The 21,963-nt window shown below is 39.0% G+C and overlaps 1 protein-coding gene across 1 annotated transcript in view; it reads left to right on the plus strand.

Annotated features, from left to right (window-relative positions):
* The window catches only part of EFHC2 (EF-hand domain containing 2), a 57,145-nt gene extending 42,441 nt beyond the window's left edge, over nt 1-14,704 (plus strand). The window contains exons 11-15 of the mRNA XM_039729330.1: nt 574-707; nt 4,915-5,112; nt 5,697-5,789; nt 12,657-12,762; nt 14,381-14,704. Coding sequence (XP_039585264.1) covers nt 574-707; nt 4,915-5,112; nt 5,697-5,789; nt 12,657-12,762; nt 14,381-14,476 — 627 coding nt within the window. The 3' untranslated portion in view covers nt 14,477-14,704. The remainder of the gene's footprint in view (nt 1-573; nt 708-4,914; nt 5,113-5,696; nt 5,790-12,656; nt 12,763-14,380) is intronic.
* The last annotated feature ends 7,259 nt before the right edge of the window (nt 14,705-21,963 follow it).

Consider the following 21,963-nt stretch of genomic DNA (forward strand, 5'->3'; position numbering starts at 1 on the left):
GAATATAGATTGAAAGCCTTAGTGCTTCAGTTCTTTTTAGTCTGAGTTCAAATTTATTTTAATGGTCTATTTAGGAAGAAATAAACATTTAAGCGTTTTTATACACAACAGGTAAAATTGGTTCCTAAAAAATTTCCAATGTGTTGTTTCTGAGTATGCAAGACAATGTAGTCCAAAATGAATGAGTCTATTTGTTGGAACCTTTCTGGAGCCAATGGTGAAAAATTAGCTTTAACATTGTGAAATTTATGACTTGAGAATTCAGTGAGGTGCACCAACATAAAATGAGGACCAAGTTATTAGAACTGTACTTTAAATGTTTCTACTTCTGCTTTAAAAATGCAATGTTTCAAGCAAAAGTGGATGTTCTTTTATGTAGCTACACTAAACTTTCTGAAAATGCACCATCTGATGATTTTTGTTTAATTGTTTATACTCTTGATAGTCTTACTGAGATTCCCATGGGCTCATTTCTCCAGCCTGGACAGGTCCCTCTGGATGGCATCCTATCCTTCAGGTCTTTATAATCTTATAATCTTTATAATCTTTATCATTTTACTTTTCTCTTTTAAGTTCCCCATGGCTGATTTTTGTGTCATCCTCAACAAACTGAAGAGCATGACAGAATCTCATGCCAAAGAAATCAGAAAGACATTTGCTGCTGCTGACCCTGAGCATACCAATGTGATTGGGTATGACACTTTCAGGTAAGACAGTGGGTTTGGGGTTTCAATATTTAATAAAGGCACATTCCCCCAGAAAGTATAAAGCATGACTGGGTTTTGATGCTTTCTGTAGCTGACAAGTGGCATAGATTTGTTTTGCATTTGCTTGGAGATTATGTGTGAAAAAGAAAGTAAATCCATGTTGCAGGGGAAAAAAAAACAATAGTTTCAAGTAAGCTGAAAAGCACAAGAGAAATATCTACTTTTTATGGAGCTGACACAGAGTTGTGAGGAAGGGCACAAGTCAGCAGTAATATATATGCTGAAAGATAAAGAAAAGTCCATCCTGAGAGTCAAACAGTAGTTTTGAAATTCAAGTAGGAATGTTCAAGTTGCCTCCTGAAAATGGTGTTTGCATTTTGAACATTGGTAAAGGAGACAGTCTTTACAGAACTGAGGTGTATTGAAATTATAGAAGGCAGTGCTAAGCATGTTTAAAAAGGATTGGAAAGCAGTAGTGAGAACCATAATTAATACTTGGGTTTTAATTTAAGCCTAGATAAAGGGAGGAGAAATCTGGATTCTGGCAATGATCCAGATATGGCAATGGGCATACTTGTAAGAGGAAATAATGTTCAAATACAAACTGATTTCAGTTTATCCCACAGCCAGAATACTTGAGAGTATGAACTGTGTTGGGCACAGTACTGGTAAGGATAATGGTGTGAAGCAGAGGAGAAAACTTTGCTTAGAAGCGTTTGGTTTTCACAGAAGTAATACACTGTCTATTTAGGAACTGTCATAATAACTAAGGCATGTAAGTAGATGAATATTGCATGGAATGTCATCTCCATAGGAATGCCAACCAAGGCAGGAATTGCTTCTGAAATATCTCAGAAGAGAAATAGATCAGCAGAAGGTTCTTTCAGCAATTCAAAGTGAAAGTAGTGAGAAATTAAAACAAGCTAGTCTTCAGAAATGAAAAATAAGTGATTTAAAGGTAGGATTTAAACTAAAAGAGGCCACAGTTTTTGGCAGCTTTTGGTCAAAATATTTCTGAACTCAGATATTTTACTCAGCAGAAGTGAGATTTTGAATTGCTAATTGCATTAAGAGGGAAGATGTTATTACTTGAATAAGAAGAGAGAAAATTGAAAGTTTATGTTTAATAGGAGAAAGTTCCTGGCACCTGGAAAATGTTTTTAATTTATGTACAAGGTAACTATTTAAAATTTAAAAAATACTGTTCTAGTTCAAATTATGAAATAATCACTTGCAAAACTTTGTGCATGCACTAAAAGCAACTCAAAGGTTTGGAACATTTGTATGATAGAATCAGGGACCCAAACTTTTAGAAGGGATGATTGTGATTTTAAATGGCAGGGAAAGGTTTTTATTTTATCCAGAAGAGGCTCAGTTGGGTGTAAATTTAATCATGGACATAATCTGTGCAGCTGTGAACAGCTCAGTGGTTTAATTTAGGGTGGTGCTATTCTGTGACATGGAGAGAGATATGTCTGATCACATGGAATGAAGGGACTTGGTTTCAGCCACAAAAAATGCAGGAGCCCTCTCCATGAGCAGGAAATCTGGGGAACCCAAATAATCAGGGTTTTCTGGGGCTCAGTGCTCATCTGGGCCAGTCTCAACACCCTCTAATGGTCCCCATCCCTCCCATGGGGGAAGGCTGGGGTCTAACAGGGGATGTTCACACTGCCAGAGGAAGAATTTGCCTCTAAGGAACCTTGAACATTTGTGCTCTATAGTGATCGTAGGTTTTGTTTCTGTTCGTTTGTGTTACATCCAGTAATCTAAAGGTTCTCATTATTATTATCTGTGAATCTTATTTTAGAATGAAAGAAGCATTTTTAGTGACAAAAACAAGAGCACTTTACATCTATGAAAATTCCAAGATACTTTTATGTGAATAGAATATTTTTTCTTTCCGTTTCTTATTGTGTACATCTCTGTTTATTTTTAATCTGCTGTGATATTTGATTACTATAACTAACAGCAAATGATTATTTTTAGTGCAGGCAATTATCTGTATGACAGCTTCAATGATAATACTCTTTCCTTATCTTAAGTACAGCTGAGGTTTTACTCAGCTCTGAATTTGGCTGTTCAGATTTCTTCTTTTCTACCTATGTAATTTTATATAACCTGCATGTAAAACTACATCTATAAGTATGATGTAGTGAAGAGAATTGTGATTATACAATTTACTTTAACTGCTTTCAGAACCCAAATCTTCACTACTTCATCCAGGAAATAAAAATGTCATGTACACTGAAGCTGTCCCCTAAGCTATCATTAGAACTATTGAAATCCTTGTTAAAAAGAGAATTAAAAAATCCTTAAAACTTAGATGCCTGTGCATCACAGAGCCCTATCCAGGCTGTTTTTTCTCATAAGCTACTGGCAAGACTGTTTGCTGTTAGAGACAAAGAACCATGTGGGTCTAACAAAGATGCCTATCTTCAATTCAGCTTGAGAAGCAGCTCTCTTGAGCAATTAATTATGATTCTTCTTTCGTGATAAATTCAGATTGAAATCTGTCTTATTCTTCTAGAACAAAAAAAGAAGTAAAACAAGAGATAGCTAAGCTGTGGGAACAATTATTGGAGCTTGTTTTTTTTTTGGTCAGGGAGAGTTTAAACGTTGTTCTGTTTGTGAGCCTTGGGTCTTATTCATTAGACCCTCACAATCCCTAAAATATTCTTTAATTCCCATGTGAAATAATTTTATCTGTGGGTTTTAGTGATTTGATTGTCACTGACTGGATTGAGAAAATAAAAGACTTTTAAAATCCTGACAGCGGAAAAGTCTGTGCCATGTATGGAAATCCAGTCTGTGGAAATGGCTGATGTTATCTGAGCCCCCAGCTCTGCCAGCCCAAGCACTGGAGTGCCAGGCTTATCAGGCAGCATTGTCCTCTGTGTGTGCAGTGGTTTTTATTGCAGGCTGCTGGAAGGAGGCTCCAGCTTTCACTGGATCTCTGAATGCTGCTGCAATATAAATAATAATATCCAGTAAGTGGAAAAATAATACTGACAAGATAATGACAATATTAGTAGATGGACCAGGTCTTGGTCATTGAGTTTGTGTAATCTCAAATAAAGTTTGCTACTGTCAACAACTTGTCACTTCCTTGTATTTATTTCCTGCCACTGCAAATAAAAGATTATTCTGATTAATTTAATATGAAAAAAGAAGCATTTGAATCCAAGTAGACACTCTACAGTATTTAACCTTTCTTTGATAGTTGTGTAAGTGCAATCATGTTACATGAAGTGATGCTTTCCTTTGAACAGGACCACACAAGCCTCTGAGAGGAAGCAAGTGAAACTATGTTTCTTTCAAACTTTTCTTGTTAAAAGTTTGCAGATTTGGAAGGGTCCTAAATTTCTGTGCTTTCAGTTCACATGTGGATGTTAAGGAGATCCCTCATCAGATTAATTAAACAATTCAAGTATTCTCCAGGCAGCCATTTAGCTCTTGTGTCAGAACTTTGTGCATCACTACTAATTTCTTCCATTTGTTTTCAAGGATTGGAGTTTAATCACTGATTCAGTGTCCTCATGGGTATCACAGGGTACAGCACTAATTGCACCAGCAATTATGGTGAAGTTTATTCTTAGTGCAGTTTATCCAGAAGTACTATATATAATTAATTTAATTTTGACTAAACACATAAGCCTATGCTGATGCTTGATTGTTAAAAAACCTGGTTGAACATGAGTGCACCAGAGGCAGATGTTTGGGATCATAGAGCCAATGTAGTTACAGTAATCCAGATTTGACAAGAGAGCTTGCAACAGCTGAGGGTGCTGACATTGTCCCATCAGATGGATCTCAGGAAAATTTCTTCTTCCGTGGGCTGGGCTGAATTGTCTGAGCAGCACAAACAGATGTGGGAGAGCACATCCCAGGCTCATCCTTGCATGGGATCTGATTTTCCACTTACAACATCCAAGTGTAAGCTGCTCTTGCTGCTGCCTCCTGTCTTACATTCTTGCCAGGGGGAATTTTGGTTGATTTGGAACTTTGTTGATTTGGAACTTTGGTGATTTGGTGTAATTCTCTGTATGGTATCACCGGTAAAACATTTCAGTCGTGGTTAGGGTGTATTTTTGTATATACAGACAGCTACTGAGGAAATTTGGACATCCTCCCCCAAAATTAGTGATTATTATTGATTTTAACTTATTTACTTAAAACTAATGTAAGCTGTGGTTTTTGTGCACAGAAATTGGATAGTCAGTGTCGCTGGTGGAGGATTTACAGAACACGAAATTATGACTCTTGGGCGTCATTATGGCATCAGAGATGACAGTGAAACAGACCTGCTCCACCTCCTTTCAGTGGCTCAAGACAAACTAAAAAGAAATGCCTTTGAATATTTTGAACAACTGATTACAGTGTTTTCATACAACGACCGAGAAAAGTAAGTCTCCTCTCTTTATCCCAAACTGATATTTGAGAAGCTCTTGTAAATCCACCTACTTTCTGGTTGTTGCTGAGCAAATAGTATATTGTGGCCAAAGAATATTATGTGTAATGTTAAGCCTCTCTCAGCACTTGACAATAGACAAGAAGAGGACAGCCTTTTTGTCTCTTTTGTATTTTGTACATGGGCTTTTTATTGTAGATGCTGTACTGAACATTCTGTGACATCAGATACCAGTTCATGGGCAAAACACAGGATTTGAAATCAAAGAGGAGAAATAGTGATTTAAGGGGGAAAATAAAAGAAAGAATTTGGATTCTTTATGTGACTCATTTGCCCTTTTTGTTCTCTGATGTCACAGATAAAGACTCATAGAGAATCACTGAGATCTCAGTATGAGAAAGACTACAATGTGGCCTTCAAGTTTCTCAGCTTTGTAATAACAAAATTTCATACAACTTTGTTGTCTTTTTCTCTATCCTGATATTCCTCACACATTTTCCTATGCACAGAAACATTCACTTGAAATAAACCTGGAAAGTACCTAATGTATGTTCCTATCCCTCTCTTCTTATGTGCAGGTGTGGATTGTTGCCCTATGAGACCTGCAGGACTATTTTCAAATCCTTTAAGTTGCCGCTTCCTGATGATCTTCTAGAAACTTTACTGGCCAGGTAACTCAAGGGCAGATAGGATGACCTGCATGCATTGGTGCAAACCAATGCTAAATATCTACTGCAGACTCAAATCTTCAGAATTTGTCATTTATCTAATATGAATAATTTCATGATGTAGATTTTGTCCCGACGCACACAGACTTTTCTATTTATAGAATATTTATAATCAACTGAGATGCATCCATCTTAGCAACTTCTCTTCATTTTGCCTGGCATAGTAAATCATCTGGGGTTTGGCAGAATTCTGTGGAATTCATCTTTCCAGAGTCAGTTACTGGTACTTATCATTTTCAGTAAAAGTCACTGCTTTTTTTGCTTTAGTTCCTGTGTATAAATGTGAGGTAAAAACAATAATCTTATGAAAACACGTTGTGTGAGTTCCAAGGACCACACTAACATGGATACAATGAAGTGTCTTTATCAAGTTGACAGCATCAATAGTAAACAAAATTGTTTTGCTACTCCTGTTAATCTCACCTGAAACATATTTTATTGTCATTTTTTAAAAAGGAAAAGGAGTGTTGGCATGGCTTTGGTAGTTTTCCATGTCACATTTAGCTTTTTTGAGAAATTGCTTTGCTAGCTGTTTTAATGGGAATAGAAGTGAGAAGAACTAGTGAATTTAGTGCACTTGTATTAAAGATCAGAGCTCAGAGTAAGCTGTGGTGCTCTGAACACTCATGTCTTGTTGAGTTTGGTTTTCCTGGTCAGATTTTCTGGTAATAGGTTTAAGTGCATACTTGCTGGTTTCTTCTTTTCCTTGAGGGAAATCCTTAAATCACTTGTTTTGTCTGTGCTTTCAGAGTGTGTTAAAAACAGGAACAGGTCTTGTCTTCTGTCATGTTTAGATGCTTTCAGGTAAATATACTTCTTGATTTCAGGAGGAGTTGCAAATTAAGCATCTGGGTTTAGTAAATAATGAAAAGACCTTTGTCAGGCAGAAATGTGGAATCCATTTTGATAAAGCTTCTTTGTACTGCTGTTCATCACTTGTGACACTGAGTTATAAGCATTAGTCTTCAGAAATGTCTGAATTTTAACAGTAATCTACAACTGACATTTCAGAACTCCCACCAAGCTGCCCAACACAATTGTTGAAGGACAATTGACTTCCCATGTGAGACAAGAGGTTCACACAGATTCCATTTCTTAAGGACTGAGCTTGGATAGATGCACAACAAGGCACTGGAAGTTTTCCTTTATGTACTCACTCAGCTCTGATAAGAAGCAGACAAGCCTGACACATCCTGGGCTCTAGGGACATGTTTATTGTTTGTGAATTTATACCAGGGAAAGCTTCTGTGCCCTGATCCTCTACTTTCCTAAGGAGTGAGTGTAGGCAGTTAAAAAGAAAAAGCCCAGTACACTATAATAAAAATTAGAGATAAGCTTAGAACACAGGGAGGAGATCAAGGGCTGGATTTCACCCAACTTTAGCAAGGTACCCATGACAGCTGGATGAGGTTTCAGCTGCTGTAGGTTCTTTCTGTAGGTGGTGGTGGAGAGAGTTACCTCCTCAGCCTGCATCAGAGCTGCATTTCCAAATTCCCATTCATTTTCCTTTTCTAAAGGGGCTGAGGCCGGCCTGTGTTACAGATTTCTGTATGAGAAAGGTAAATGAGAGTGGTGTGAAGCTGGGCCTCAGAAATCAGTGTGGGAAGTGCTTCACTTGACAGAGAGCTTTGTGTAAGGCACTTCTAAGTTACAGCATCTGCTGCTTCAAAAGTGGCAGTTTAGGTGGTGTCATCACAGCACTGCAGGTAATGAGGAATTGTCACATTCTTCATCAGTGTGCAAGTGGCACTGCTTGGGAAGTTTGTTGTTTTATGAGGGTGCAGAGCCAGGGAAATATTTTTTAACTCTGTTTAATAGGACTTAATATCCAGTAGTGTGTAAATCGAAGAGTTGAGTCATCTTAATGAGATTTAAACTCTTCATTTATGTCTGCTATCTGTAGGTTTTTCAACACTGAAGAATAATGAAGCAGGCAGGTTTATTGTTAAAGAAGAACAGTTTCATTCCTGGGGAGTTTGCAATTCAGTGTGGCCAAGTTTGTCAACAGTATTCCAGTATTCTTTCCTTGTTTCTTTTTCTTTTTTTTTTTTTTTAATGAGGGAACCATGTAGTTTTGTGTCTAAAACAAGTGGTGCTCCTACTCTCTGAATCTTTATTTATTAAGGAAGAAAGTGGTACAATAAAAGTTGCTGGACTGATTCCACAAAATCAGTATATATAGCTAATGCACTAGCTGGACCCCATTCAGCTATAAAATGATGCTGGACAATGTGATCAGATAATAGTTGAAGGCTGAAGCTCTGTGTTTATTCAGCTTTGCTATCTGAGATTAGGTGGCAAAGACTTTCTCCAGGACTTAATGACTCTATTTTTCCATTTTGAAAGGTAGTACTCTTAAAGTATTTATTATTTACATTTGTAAATTGTACTGCAATGATCTGTCACTTATTACAAGCAGGGATGGGACTAGAAATTACTGTCTAGTTTTGTGGTCACCTCCAAATGACCCAGGACTTTGTTTACTGTACCCAAAGGCCACTCAATTACCATGGAGTGAAGGGAGACTTAACACAAAAATTGGGGTTTCATAAGACCTTTTCATATTGTCCATCTAGTGTGCATTTATATTTTTAATTGTGGGGTGTTGAAATAGGAGGATTTAGGTACCCAAAAATGTGAGCATTTTTCCAATTTACCTGAGCTGGCATGTTAAAAAGTATTTGCTTTTCCATCAGCATTTTCTCACTTACTTTTTTAATCACAGAACAATACAGAATTTAATCACATTGTATTTAGCAATGCAGACAGTACACAGTTGCTTCTGCCAGAAAACTACAGTGGTCATTGTAAACATGTCTTTAAATTTATGCAGGCATAATTAACAATTACAGTTTGTTTAGTAAATAAATTTTGCAAAGTGCTTAAGTAATGAGTTTAGGGGGTTTTTCTGTTATTTTTATTTTCTGCAATGCTAAATTGATGCTAACAAGGACTTAAAAAGGACTTATAAATCCCTGGAGGGTTTATAAACAGGTGGTAACTAAGGAAGGGAAAACATGAGAGGAGAAAGAATGGATGACAAGTTTACAAGCATTACATGTTTATTATTCTGCATTAATTCAGTTGTTAATTGTAGGCCTCTAGTTTTTTAATTTATGTTTTTAATTTTTCTGTTCAAAGTAGCTGAGTAGTTTTTCACCTCTCTACACTGCTGGGGGGATGATGTTTGAAAGGTGCTTGTTGTTTTGAAAAGGAGAATCTCCAGTCCCTCAGGTAGCAGTGCCTGATGGCAGAGGGTCCTACACGGTGATCCCAGGTCTCAAATCACTTCCAGGTCAGGCCAGGCCACTTCTGCCTGCTCACCTTTCCCCAGGATTGTGGCTGTGTAATAGTCTTTTTTACCTGGTTTCCTACCTGTAGTATTTTTTTTAGGGCTGACCTTTTTCTTTCAGGAAGAAACCCTCTTTTCCTGCTACAGCAAATGTCCAGTAGCAGGAGCAGCAGTGGAAATGATCATGAGATCTTTCTCCTGCTGTCTTTTTATTACCTTTGATGCCTGAGGCACCATTGTAATGTCATTTGTGATTAAAAGGAGCTCTAGAATTCATATTTTAATCTCTTAAGAAAGATTATTGCTGTTACTCAGTTTGCTGAGGAGCTATTGGTTCAATTCATGGTTGTTCAAGACGTGAGTAAATGTAGTATAAATATAAATTAAAAAAAGGAGATAGTAGCCATTATTCATTTAATAGTGACTTGTGGTCTTGCTGGTTTAAATCGTTTAATTATGAGCAGTTTATGACAATTGAGTTGTACACCTGTGGCAATTTGGTCCCTGTAGAACTGTGCTGCACAGAGAGTATCTAACAGGCTGAAGAATCCCAACATTTTCTTTAAGGTTAAAGCAGCAGATGCTTCTGCTCTGTTATTATCAGATTAACTTGTTAATAAATGTTGTTTGAAACAAAGAAATAAAAAACCCCTCTGAATGCACATTAAAATTTCATATAAATCTTTGGTGTATAGATTTCTTGATGGGAAAGAAAAACTTATTAGTAAGTAACTTACTCACCAAAGCATCCTCAGGAATGATCTTAATGTGATTTGACCAGATTTTTCACCTACCTGGAGTATTTAATTATGCATGTATTTTTATAAGCAGAAGTGTGTGATTATTTCTGTAATGATAAAGAAAATAAAAAGCTCTGCAAACTGTGATAGGGATGGAGGAGTGACTTTTATAGTCTAAAATCCCATACATTGGTGAAGTAACAGGGAAAAACTGAAGAGAAGGGTGGTTTAAAGCTATCTTTGCTGCATCTTCTTGATAAGACAAATCTAATTTCCTTTTCTGAAGAGCACTGTCTCAGCATTATTAACTCCAGCCACTGAAATGTATGACATCTCTGTCCTAATAATGCACAAATTGATAACATCTCCTCTGTCCATCTGGATGCTCTGTGCCAAATCTCTAGTGTCTGCTTTTAGTAGATTGATACAATAAGTCACAGCAGTAAAAAGATCTAAAGAGTAGATTGTTTTCTCTTTCTGGGTTATTCTGAAGTAGTATTTTAAGATGCTTTCTGTAGCTATTTAATGATGAGATTTAGGAATCCCATTTCCTCTGCTCATGTTAAAATTCTTGGTTATAGATAATTTCAAACCCATATTGTCATCTCAGCTCACTAGTGCTGTCACATCAAATTACTTTTCTCCTTGTAAATGTTTGTCAAAAGCAGAAGCAATGGTTTCCTCAGCTTTGGTGCCTCAACAAAAATTTTAAGTAGTTACACACCTTCACTTGTTCTTTGCTTAAAAATCCTGCTTATACATAATGTAAAAATCCTGCTTATACAGCTCAGCATCTTGGTGGTAGAATTAATCTTTTCACTTTTCACAATGAGCAAAAGGTAACTACATAATAGTAGAAGGAAAATAATTTGTCCTAATTGTTCTGAAATTCCAATCTGTCTGCCATTATTTTCCCAAGAGATATAAGCTTTTTGATTATCTTACTATATCTCATGCAAAACTTGTCTTTCCTATTGCCACCTACAAAAAAAAACCAATCAAAAACTCTGAAACTAACAATCCACTGGAAGTGAGAATGGAAGTTTTCTTGTGTATTGGATATATTCCCCAAAAGTAAAGCTTTGTGGAAATGTTAACTTGCGTGTGAACTGTGGTGAAGAAGCAGCCTGTCATAGGAGGGTTTCTCATGGCAGTGGTTCAGGCTCCATTTAATTCTGGTAGCAGTAGCATTCTTTTCTGACTTTGCTTTCATCTTCAGCATAACTCACTGTACTTAACATTCCAGTTTATCACTGCTATCTCTGTTTATGGCTCTCAGTATATTTTATTGTTATCTTTCCTGCTGACTATTAAATGAAAGGTGTGGGGGGAGGAGAAGGAAAGGATGGTTTGCAGTTTATTGCAGTTTATTTTTGTCACCAGATCTATTTCTCCTCTGGTATTGTTTTCCAAGTTTGTGCTGTAAATTCTCCCTTAATGTGCCTTCATGCTTAATTTTTGTTAGAACCCTCTGTAGTGATTGAAGGGTTTTGAGGCCTGTGTTTTGTGCACTGCTATTTCATTAAGGACAAGGCAAAATGATTTCCTGCAATACTTGTTTCCTGTGCAGTAGTTTTTGCCTCACCATATGGCAGAGCAGAATTGTTTAACCTGGTGTCTCCCACCAGGTAAGAGATATTGAGACTTGCTGGGTGTCTGTCTTTCTCCATGGACCCCAGTGAAGCACAGACAGTTCCAGGCTATGTTTTTGTGCCCAAACTGGGTCCCTTTTGCAGGTGGGAGGTGTTGGGTGAGACAGGTGTCCTTCAGAAGCTGCCAGTGCTGTATTTATGGCAGAGCATTCCAGCTGTTCTTTTCAAGCTTCACCCCAAAGGTGTCTCTCAACATTTGGCTGGTGGCACTGAAAGAACAGTGCTTCCCGAGAATCCCCTGAGTGTTCTGCTGGACTGGGGACTTCTATTTCTGAAGCTGCTTCATCCAAATCAATGGCAGAAGGATGAAGTGATTATAAATGTATTCCTATGTGACTTATTAGTGCAGGGTAAAGATTTTAGAAATCTGAAGGAGGGAAATAGCATTTTCCACATGTACCTATAGACCTGTAGACCTTAGCTGGCAGCATATATGTCTTCTGGCATATATACCTTCTGGCAGCATTTATATGCATTGAGGGGACAGCCACAACTGATAAAAATATATCCATTTATACATAGAAATAAAGAACAATGTCATAAACCTGCTACCAAATGATTTTAAAATCTGGCTATTATTTGATATCTTAGCGAGCTGTCTGTTTGTCAATTGCAAATTGATCCCAAGGTGTGTGCAAACAGCATTCTTGAAAGATTACTTATTTTCAGGAGAGGATTGTAGAAGTCATAATAGAGCAGGTCAGTTGTGTTACAGCACAGGTTTCCTGTGTCTTCTCTTTCCTGTGTTTTCTGTTTCTTTTCTACACAAAGGAAGCGTACACTGATCATCCCAACTCTATGTTTGTCAAAAGCTGTGAGATCAGTGTTGGAAAAGGTTGGGCCGTGCTTCAAAACTAAAATAAAAATAGTTGAAATGAAGTAAAGCTTGAAGGAGTTGAGTTTTACTATAAAAGATAATAATAAAGTGTAAGAATATAGAAAAGAATATATAATATAGATGTTCCTGACATTTTGTACTTTTTTTTCACTCCTGCCAGTGTTTGGGAATAAAGTAGTATAAAAGTTATTATCCCAAAGGCAATGATTAGTATGCTGTAGATAACATGACATAACTTTGTTAAAAATTCTCTTTAACCTTGAGTCATCTTATGGATATTCTGCTCAGGTTTGAAGATAACCAAAAGCAAGTGGACTATAGAAACTTTGTTCATGCACTGAACTGGAGAGAGAATCAAATCCGTGCTTTTGTGGAGGAAAAGGAGCAACCCAAGGTAAAACTAGGGTCTCAATATGATTTTTCCAACTTTAACGTGACTGTCTTAGCCAACACACACTACAATATTTTTTCCTATTTGTGTATTTGTACCTGTTTTCTTTAAGCAATTATTTTTAATAGATTTAATAGGGAGGTTTAGGGTGAAGCAGAGAAGTCAAACAGGGATGAGGAGGTGCCTAGTAGGTATCACATCTTTGGGACATTTTATAGAAGAAAAAAGAGAAGGAGATGCAGGTGTACTTATCCATGGACAATGGGCATGAGTACTCCTTCCCCCACAAATATCTTTGTCACATGTCAGATGATCTGTTCACTTGCTGAGGTAGACAGAAAATACTTTAAGCTCCACTGACACATATGCAGAAAATAGCTCTGCATTTTGTATAACTCCTCAGAAACCTGTACATAGCACCCCACATCTCTGGTGGATGTACACAGAGAGAACTGATGGATCAACTTTGTTTATCTTCAGCCTGCTACTTAGGGAAAAAAAATGCAGTATCAACAAACTGCAGAGACTAATCTGGTCTTGCCATCTTGTGCTGAGTGGAACTTTTAAAAATAGAAGGTCCATAAGGCAATTATGCTGAATTTTAAATACTTTGTAACAAATAAATCAAAAGACTTCTGCCAACACATCATTTTGCTGTTCTAGCCTGGCCAATGTGTTGTACAGAATGTGTTTAATTGTGTTCAGACCATTTAGAAACACAGCATTCCTTTAAATTCAAGTTCACTCATGGCATAGTTTAAACCAGTATTCCTCAGGCACTGTGCTCCTGACTCCTCACTCCTGCCTGCCTTACCAAGACCTTGTTCTGTAGCATCTCAGACTGTTGGTGGTGTCTAATGAGGGCTGTTGGTTTGCTCTGCTTTCCATGGCTGATTATTTTTGCTTTGTTTTTTGAAGGATTTTTCTGTCTTGTACAGATAAAATCAAAACTCTTCCATGTGTTTTATATAGCAGTCCTGAGGATCATGGTATGAATTAGGCTTTGTTGAGGGTGTATTGTTTGTTTTTATAGATGAATTCTGTGCTTAAGCAATAATTAAATATTTAATATTTTAACAATGGTAACTACAAAATGGAAAAAAAAAATCAGGGACAGGAAAAGTTTTAAATTTTGTTCAGCTTTAGAATTCAATTGTCATTCTGTGTAAGGTTTACCATAAATGAATAGCAGTATTTTGAGGCTACAGTACCTGTATTTGACAGATAGATTTCAGCAGCAGAGTTGTGCTTGTTTTAGCTGGCTTTCTTTTTTATTCCTTCTCTTTATCTCATTATTTTGTATGATTTTTGGTGTGGAGACATAGAGGGCTTTCAAGAATTTGAAGTATAAGCATTTTAATGAAGAAAATGTAGCATTATTTAATTTAAAAATGTCTGCAAAAGGGCTAGTGATAGAAAATATTTTAATAAAATATTTTGAAACATTGATAAGACTGTGCATGTTGTAATCTTTTAAGAAGATGTCCTATATGAAGACCCAGTTTTTCACAGATTTGTCTGTGGAATTGAAGCAGCTCATTCAAACTTATGTTGACCAGCTTGTAATGATTCCTGTTTTCATTATTTTGTACTAAGATATTCTTTGGGTTACTAATTTCAGAGGGAAAATATCTGGAACCAACTACCACGATCCCCTCCCGTGACTGGGATCAGATACCCTCCTCTTCTGGATGATCTCTTTGGAAAGGAAGAATAATCTCATCTGTGCAAGGCACTGATTTAACATTGGTGCTTCAGCTCTGAAGATTACTTAGAAAGATACCAAAAACATTTCTTGTATAATAAGAAAAAAAGCAGATACAGGTTTTATTGCATTTAATTTCTTGTTCCAACAGAGATGTATACTTGTGTTTTTGGAACTCTTTCTAAATCAACAGCACTCTGTCACACTCATACAAACATAATTAAAGCTAGATCCTCTAATCTCTGCCTGGCTGAATGGAGAATTTGTGAGTATTGAGAAATCTTTGAGTCAAACACTGCAAAATCTGACTGACCCTGCATTGTTCTGAGAACAAACCTTGTTGGATGACCTCTTAGAACTGGGTTTGACTGTGTTAGCACAACAATGCCATTCCACTCACATTTCCTCCCCTGCTCTGCAGCTCTTATCTGTGGTTTTGCTCTATCCCCGTGGTGATGCTCAAGTGCTGTTCATGTCAGAGTTGGTTATTTTGTGGAGGAAATGCCAGCAAGGTTTTTGCACACTATAAAGCTGTTCTGGTATCAGAGATAATTATAGCCTTCCAAAGTGGAAGCAAATGTTTTGCAGGCACGGCACAGAAGCTGTCAGTTCTTGCTTTTTGTTTTATATGTGACTCAGGTTAGTCCCACCCAGCTTTCCTTGGGTGGGACATGTCTGAAGAGAAGGGATTTCAGGGCAATTTCAGTGTGCAGCCTTCTTGCAGCAGCAATGTACTTGCCCTTTGAAAATTCGCTGATGCCGTTCTCTTTCTCCATGGCTTGATAGAGTTCCTGTTAGCATTTTGTATCTTTTTTAGCTTATGCCACCTCAAAGCCATGATTAGATCTGGATTTACTTTGTGCTTTTGTGAGTGGAGTAATTACCCCACTCTGAGGAATGGAAGAGCTGAGGTGAAGGTGGAGCTGATTCATCCACGAGATTCCACTGGGGAAGGGGAAGAGTGTGAGCCAGTGCACCTCTTCTGGGGCTTGGGAAGACTTAGAACCCTGCTTTTTTCTTTAATTTGAAATTACAGATTTGAGGAGGAATTGTTTGATGTAGAAAGATGAGGATTCAATGTATCTAAATCCCCAAATTGAGGGAGAGACAATAGTAATTTTCTGGAAACTTGGAGATCCCCCTTACAATTACGATTCTATATAGAAATACCTTCCTACACCTTTGCATGATAATGTGAATGAAATTCTTATTCTTTTTGTACCATATGGTAAAATACAAGGCTTTTGAAAGCCCTTTGTCTTTTTTTGCAGTGAAAAAGGTCTTGAGACCTTTTGCTGCTGCTGAGGAGGGGTAGCAATAAAATGGGCAAAGAGTATCTGTATCCAGAGGCTCAAAGTGAAAAAGGCAAAAAACCTAAAGTGCTCCAAGCTGTAGAAAAGTCTATGAATTGCTTTTTGATCCAAAAGAGGAAAATTCCTTATATTCCTTATATGACAAGAAATATCTGACCACAGGGACAGTGCCAGAATCCAAAACAACAATTTGTGTTTGAAGCCAATTTGGTGAAAGCTGGATATATTTATAACATGTCACCAAGACTGAGATTGATGCTAAATGAATGCAGTTTTCCTTGTAAATTTTTAATGTTCCCAAGACTTCAGAAGGATTTTTTTCAGTTGTGGAAATCTTGTACAGCTGAGGGTTTCCAAGGAAAGGGGACTCTGAGAACTTCTCAAGTAGCTTCTAGAGAAGATAAATTCACTTTAGTTTATTTCTTTTATGTGTATGAGAAAAAACCAGCATTTTTAAAAGAAAAAAAATTCAAGAAATATAATATTTTATAATTTAATGTGGAACCATGTTCATAGGTCTGTTCAGTCATAGTTTGGTCTTGTCTGCACTGGTCAAGAAACGGGAATATAAACTGGAATCAGTGCAGAGAAGAGCTGGAGAGGTGACCAAGAGAATGGAGATAAGAAAGGTGACTGAAGGAACATAATTTATTTAATGTAATAAAATAAAGGCTCAGATTGAATTAATCTCCTTTCTCTCTGTAATTACATTGTTGCCAGGTGAAGAAAATTATCTGGTTCAGGTAAGAACATTGGTAGTCTTAAGGAAAAAATGGGTGTAATTTACCATGAATAAATTAAATCTGGACAACAGAAGGTGGTTTCTCACTTCTAAAACAACGAGGGTCTCAAACTGCCTTCCAAGACTGATGTACTCAGTTTTAAGGTTTAGATGGGTTCATCTGATGATGGTAATTTTAGGAGGCTTATGATACCATTCTGAATTATTAGTCTCAATTCTGGTTTTCCCTTTTTCCCATGCATCTTGCATAACCCTGAGAAACACAAAACAATCTCCTAGGAGAGGGCAGACAGGGCCTGAAAAATATTTTCATTGCTTGTCACTGTGCTCAGTGTGTCATACACTGTGGTCCAACATGCTATAAACACTTTTCACCAGGTTTTCTCTCTTACAAGCAGCAGTGCTTCCAGAATGGAAAGCCCTGGCCAACGAGCAGCCCAATAATCCTCTTTGTATAATGTGACTTACAGCATATGCTGCCCAGAATATTTCAACCTCTCCTCTAATCCTGCCACCAGCTTCTTCTCTCTTTTCACATTGCTGATGAGGGGCCTGAATGAAGACAATACCACGGGGTTATGTTTCCAGATGGCAGGAGGCCACGGCTTTAAAGCACGCCTGGCACAGAGGGCAGGCAGCCCCCACAGGTGCCATTAATCTCAGCCCTGGATCTCTGCAGGGCAGCCAAGGGTATCTCCTTTCCTCAAATATCTGCACTGGCCCGGCAGGAGCACGGGGATTCACGTTACAGCCCCGCTCACTGCCCTGTGTGCTCAGTGTTAATGTTTGCTTCCTCAGCCTGGCATTTGGGAAGAGGAGGCTCCAAGTTCTCTGGGATAGCTGCTGGCAAGGAAATGGCTGCAAACAGGTTGGCTCAGGGTGCCTGGGCTGGCACCTGCAGTTGGTTCCCCTCGGATTTGGGGCATCTGCTGTGGGCAAAACTCGGGTGTTCCTCACCAGGCACATATTTTCTTCGTCATGCAGCAGCTACTGTATTTTTCCAGGCAGAGCCACTTGCACCAAGATCAGGCAGATGTCCATCTGCATAAATGAAAGGATGAAACTCGTCCTGCATTTGTTCCTCATGTGCTGGTGTGAGTTCATCCCACTTCATGGAAAAAGTTTGGGCTCAGTTGGCTCCTGTGTCTGCTCTCTCTGTTTTGTCCTTTTAGCCCAGAAGACATCGCTGCCTCCCAAAGGAAAACTTGCTGTGGGAAAGCTGCGGGGATCCTAATTCCACAATAACCAAAATTCTGGATGTTTTCATCACTTGACTGCATCCAGAGAACAGCAATCCTTGTATCATTAGCAGTAATTCACCAGGTGTGTGCTTGCTGCGCCCTTCTAAGTGTTTCTGTGGTTCAATATATGGAACTAATAGAAGAATTTTCCAGCTTTTAACATTTTGTAGTCCAGTGTCATGGAGGGAAACATCAGTTCTTTAAGCATTAATGTCCTGTACCCTCAGTAACTGAACTATTGTATGATTACTTGCAGAATATCTTTGTTTTCAAGGCCATTTAACCATCAAGCTGCAGTACAATGAGAAAGACAGAATAGTGGCTTGTTTGTGAAGAATTTACAATATCAGAAGGAAAAAAGTATCACAATTTGAGCTCAATTGATTTTTAAAATTATTTTTACGTTTTAGAGGGCAGTATAGGTAAAATTTAAGAGAAAACTATCTGGAAAAAAGACTTTTTAAAAGTTACTCTTTGCTCTAAATCAATTTCTTCTTGTAGTTTGTTTCAGGGAGTGACTCAGACCCAGTCAAAAGCAGAATTTCTGATTTGGGCAATGGTCAAAGAAGCCAGAGAGAGGTCTGCGGGAAGGTCCATGTCCCTGCCAGTTTCCAATGTAAAGTTTAAAACTAGGAAGCATAACCAAGATTAGGAAGTTAATATATCTATAATATATTAAGGTTATGGATTGATTATATGAACTCTTCCTCTTCACATTTCTCTGGTCATTTCTGAATCATCTGGAAGTTTCTTCTGGTATGTATTACACACAAATGAATGAGCTATCCTCATCTGCCCTTCACCCCAGCCATCTGTCCTCTCTGCTCTCCTCTTTCATCAGGGTAGTTTCATATTTAGAACCATGAACAAAGAGAAGTAAAGGAGCTGATTCACAAACCTGCCCGAAATCTGATGCACATCCCTGGCAGGCAGCATGGTGGGATGGTCTGTAACAGCACAAAATTCACTGTATCACCTGACAGCACTTGAGAAACTCCCACTTCCAAAGCAAATCTGTCAGGATGGCATTGCCTTGGAGGACTAGAGGAAGACCCTTTGCTGTGCTGCTGGAGGGACAAGGCCACCTCCAAATTAGAATGTCTCTGGGTGACACTCATGTCCCCTGCTCTCAGATGGCAGCAGTGCAGGTGTCTGCACCTGCCCTGACTCTCTGGAACCCTCACTGCTGATGGAAGGGAAAGCAGCACCTCTGGGCAGTGAGCAGCCCACAGGGATGTTCAGAGGATGCCTGATCTCCCTGCCCATCCCTCTGCACCAACTGAAGGCATTGGAACAACCAGCTGAATGCAGATGTTTGCATTGCTGCTGGGGGAGTGAGTGCCACCCTTGGGGTCCACTGGCATTGTGACAGGAGCTCCGAGGCCAAGCAGGGTGACCTTGGCTGCTCCCTGCCCGTGGGCAGGTTGTGGATGGTGTGTAGGATGGGGCAGCTGTGGACAGTGTGGGCTGAGCAGGGTGGAATGGGCAGAGTCCATGAGACCAGGAGTCCAAGCTTGACGTGCACAGGATGTCTCTCCTGGGATATTCTGGAGCTCAGGATGAGCAGATTCAGGGCTGTGTTTACCAGGTGGATCTGACTGTGCTTGGGCTTGACTCTGCCTGGTGGGTCTTGCTCAAACTTCACCCCAGCTGGGTAAACAGGAGTATCTGGGTTGATTTAAATGCAACTACAATTTCTTTTGTTGGAACTCTCTGAGAATCTAATTTAGCCAAGTCTTTAAGCGTGTGCATAAGGCTGTCCTGTTTGTTCAAAGCCACCCGAGTGTGTGCAGGCAGCTCACTAAAATCTGTCACACAAAGCACTGCTGGAAATGCTTTCCTAACAAAGAGAAATCCCTAATTTGTGGCATTTAGGAATTAAATCATTGTAATAACCCCACTTCCCCCCAGCCATATAAGAAGGTAGCAGTGAAAGGAGGTGATATAGAACAGTCTGGACATGTTTATAGGCTATATATTGTGTGTTGTTATTGCAGTTTTTCTACAATATAAGCCAGCAATTAGCAATTAAATTCCCATTATGGGATCATGTTGGTAATTGAGATAAACTGTAACTGTGTAACTGTTTTAAGCCTTTCTTTTAACTAACCCAAATACTATAGTACTTTTATAATTTAGAGATAATATTCCCATTAGTAGAGTTTATGACTCAATAAACAGCTCCCACAAGTTCATAAAAGCCAAAACTGTAAACACCAGGACTATTAATGCAATAGAAATTCTGTGCCTCCCTCTTCTCTTGGTGGTCTGGATAGAGCAAAGGGAAATGCTATCACAGAAAAAAATCCCAACATTTATTTTGGCTACATAAATATAAATGAATTGTCTTAAAACCCATCTGGAAATTTCTTCTCCTCCCCATGTCCCAGGTGGTCTGGCAACAATGATGCATTCTGCTTTTGTCTGCAGGCAAGGGCAGGAGCTCCCATCATTTACATGAAGGGATTGCATTTGAAAGCCTGGTGGTGTCTTTACCCTGCCTCTCCCTCGGGAGAAATAGGAACAAAATCTTCTCTAGAATTGGGTTTCAGTGTCGTTTTCTATTATTATTGTTATTACATTTATAATTGTTTTAAAGGAAAATCCTCACTGGAGTGCCTAGAGTCCACAGTTTTTGAACATCTCTCCTGCTGGCATTTTTTTTTCTTTTTTTTGACAGCTAAATGAATTTTAGGAAATTCGCCTGGACATTTATACAATCAGAGCTTTTGTAGGTCAAGCCTCTTTCCATTTAGGTCTGGGGGCAGTGACTAATTTAACTATTTTCAATAAAAAATGAGCATTATTCTTTGTCCCAGAGAACATCATTTTGCATCATGTAAGGCTCTGTTCTACTTAGCAAATCCTTGTGCAAGGAACCACCTCTATCTGGCATCTTGCTTTGCTGCTGAAGGACATTTCTTTCTGTGTTGTTAAAATCACATTGCTCAATCTCATCAAAATGCAGGAAGTTTTTATTTTTCTCACTCACCATCTGGGTGGAAGTGGTTGTGAAAAGCTGGAGGAACACACAGAGCCACTGCTCCCGCACTCCCTCTCCCAGTAGGTAACTCACCCTGGGATGGAACACACGGTTTCCATCTGTTTTGCCATTGCATCAGGCCTCCTGTTCCAGCCACTTTTGTTGTGAGAGTTTGTTTCCAGTGTAAGCATCTCAAGTGACTGCTGGGATTCGTGTCTATCACCTCACTGCTGCTGGATTCCTGACCTTTACACTTACAAGGGAGTTTGGCTTTCAGAACCCCAGGAAAGCTCAAAGAGGCAGAAACTCAGACATTTTGTCCTGCAAGGCCTGGTAAGGAGTGAGCAAATGGTCTCTCTTAGGCTTCCTGGCATTTCTATTTCACCGGCCTTCCTGAAGTTTCAAGTTTCCATAACAATGGTATCAAACAGAGAGGGCACTCCATCGGGAATGTGCCTGCCTTCCTCTCACTGGTAGTATCCCATGAACTCTCTTCCCCCAGCCAATTCTCGAGAATCCATTTAAACACTCCCCAGTAAAGTTTCACGGCATCCCAGCAGGTTCAGAGATGCCCCTTTGACTCCCTGTTGGCCCCTTTGACTCCCTGTTGTCAGGCACAGAATGAAGACAACACAAGACCCGAAGCAAATCAAGTATGTGAATTAGAAAGACTCGGCAACCTAATGAAGCAAAATTCCTTTTTGAAGGCAAACAATCATCAAGGACCTGAGCTGTCACTCCAGAGGCCCCAGCAGTTTCACCATTGATTTCTGTGAAACAGAGGAGCAGATTTCCTGTGGGAACAAGGCTTGGTTTTACTTTCAGGGAAAGGGCAATTGCTTTTCTGCATTCCTACCCTTGCACACAAAACCCCTGACTTGTTTTGGGATAGCCCACATGCTTCAGCTGCACCAGCCCAGGTCCCAGGACTGGGTCAGATCACACCTCAAAATTCAGTATTGCAGATTTTTAGGTGTGGGGGTTTGTGACAGATTCACTTGTCCCCTTAACCAAACTAGTGGTTGGCTCCAGAGGAGGTAAAGCCCTAAGCCATAACTGGGCCCAGAGGAGTGGAGGAGTCTCCAGTTCCAACCTGTCCTCTGAAAACCCACCAAGGAGCAGGGTGAGAGGCTTGTCCTTTGAAGTCTGCAGGTGACTGTGGCTCTTGTTGGCCCTCAGGTCCCTCTGTGCAGCTCAGGAGCCGATGTGGGACTGTTTTC

Source organism: Passer montanus, unplaced genomic scaffold (genome assembly GCF_014805655.1).
Source record: "Passer montanus isolate IOZ18808 unplaced genomic scaffold, ASM1480565v1 scaffold69, whole genome shotgun sequence".
NCBI classification, from domain to species: Eukaryota; Metazoa; Chordata; class Aves; order Passeriformes; family Passeridae; genus Passer; species Passer montanus.